General features: G+C 48.2%; 1 protein-coding gene across 1 annotated transcript in view; it reads left to right on the forward strand.

Annotated features, from left to right (window-relative positions):
* Nucleotides 1-158: 158 nt before the first annotated feature.
* The window catches only part of LOC106511826 (ceramide-1-phosphate transfer protein), a gene marked incomplete at its 5' end in the record, with an annotated part of 2,709 nt that continues 1,650 nt past the window's right edge, over nucleotides 159-1,217 (forward strand). Inside the window, 3 exon segments of the mRNA XM_014000559.1 lie at nucleotides 159-343; nucleotides 491-641; nucleotides 727-923. Of these exon segments, the coding sequence (XP_013856013.1) occupies nucleotides 495-641; nucleotides 727-923 (344 nt within the window).

Here is a 1,217-nt window from a genome sequence, read left to right on the forward strand (position 1 = left end):
CACACACACACACACACACACACACACACACACACAGTTTAAGAACAGAATAACTTGTAAAGTTCTTCAGCAGTTTTGTTTTTTCCATGTGAGACATCAGCTTGACAATAATCCAAAGTTTTAACATTTTCAAACACACACATTTGATGTTCTTTCAGTCTCTAGATCCACTGGTTCCTGCGGAGTGGGCGGGGCCAGAAGGAGCTCCGCCCATCATTAAAGAGTGTCCGGGCCAGTTGTTTCAGGTTGGGCATCTGCTGCAGAAGCTCAGGTCCAGCCTGAGTGAAGACAATGAAGACATCCTGCTGGAGACGTACCTGCAGAGCTGGGATCAGCTGCTCTTGTAAACTACTTTATAAAGAATATTTATTTATTGAAGAATCTGAGACCCTCCAGGACCCTTCTGGTTCTGGCTGATGGTTTTAGGTCAAACCAGGTTTGGTCCAAGTAGGATCTTTAGAGAACTTTAAATATGTCCTTTCATCCTCAGTTTCATGGAGTCTCTCGGGACGATGGTCAGTTTCTTCTCTCAGAAGGTGAGAGAAAAGGTGACGCTGATCCGGGAGCTGCCACTCAAACACAGTTTAAAGGCTGACTCCGCCCACCTACGAACTCCAGCAGCATTCGGATTAAGACATGGAGTGAGACCAGCTGTTTGTCAGTAAAACCTTACAGAACCAGATGGAACTGAAGCTGATTTTATTCTGAATGGTTCTGCTTTAACAGGCGTATCGATCTGTTCGATCCATGGTGGAGGCGGAGCTACGGGCGGGCGTGGTCAACTTCCATCGCCGCACAGATTCAGGCAGCAGAACCCTGCTGAGGCTGCATCGATCCCTGCTCTGGTTGAAGCTGATGTTGGAGGGTTTGTCTGAAGGACCGGGAGCCGATGGGCGATACAGAACACCTGGAGAGCTGAGCAGGTAACAGCTGGCAGCTTTTATATCAACTGAGGTCCAAGTCTGACCAGGTCCTAGTCAGACCAAGTAAGAGTCCAACCAACCTGAGGAGCACTGAGTCAGAACTTGACATGATCTGAGAGAGGCCGATGTGGACCGAGTAAGAGTCTGAAAAAGTTCTAGTCTGAGCCGGACGGGGTCCGAGTCACAATCTGACAAGGTCCGAGTCTGAAGGTTTGGGCTTGTTTTGCAGCATCAGGACCTGATGGACTCCATTTAATTCAATAATACTTTAGGAGACATGTCCAGGTGTCTCTG

This window comes from Austrofundulus limnaeus, unplaced genomic scaffold, assembly GCF_001266775.1.
Source record: "Austrofundulus limnaeus strain Quisiro unplaced genomic scaffold, Austrofundulus_limnaeus-1.0 Scaffold3287, whole genome shotgun sequence".
Lineage (NCBI taxonomy): Eukaryota > Metazoa > Chordata > Actinopteri > Cyprinodontiformes > Rivulidae > Austrofundulus > Austrofundulus limnaeus.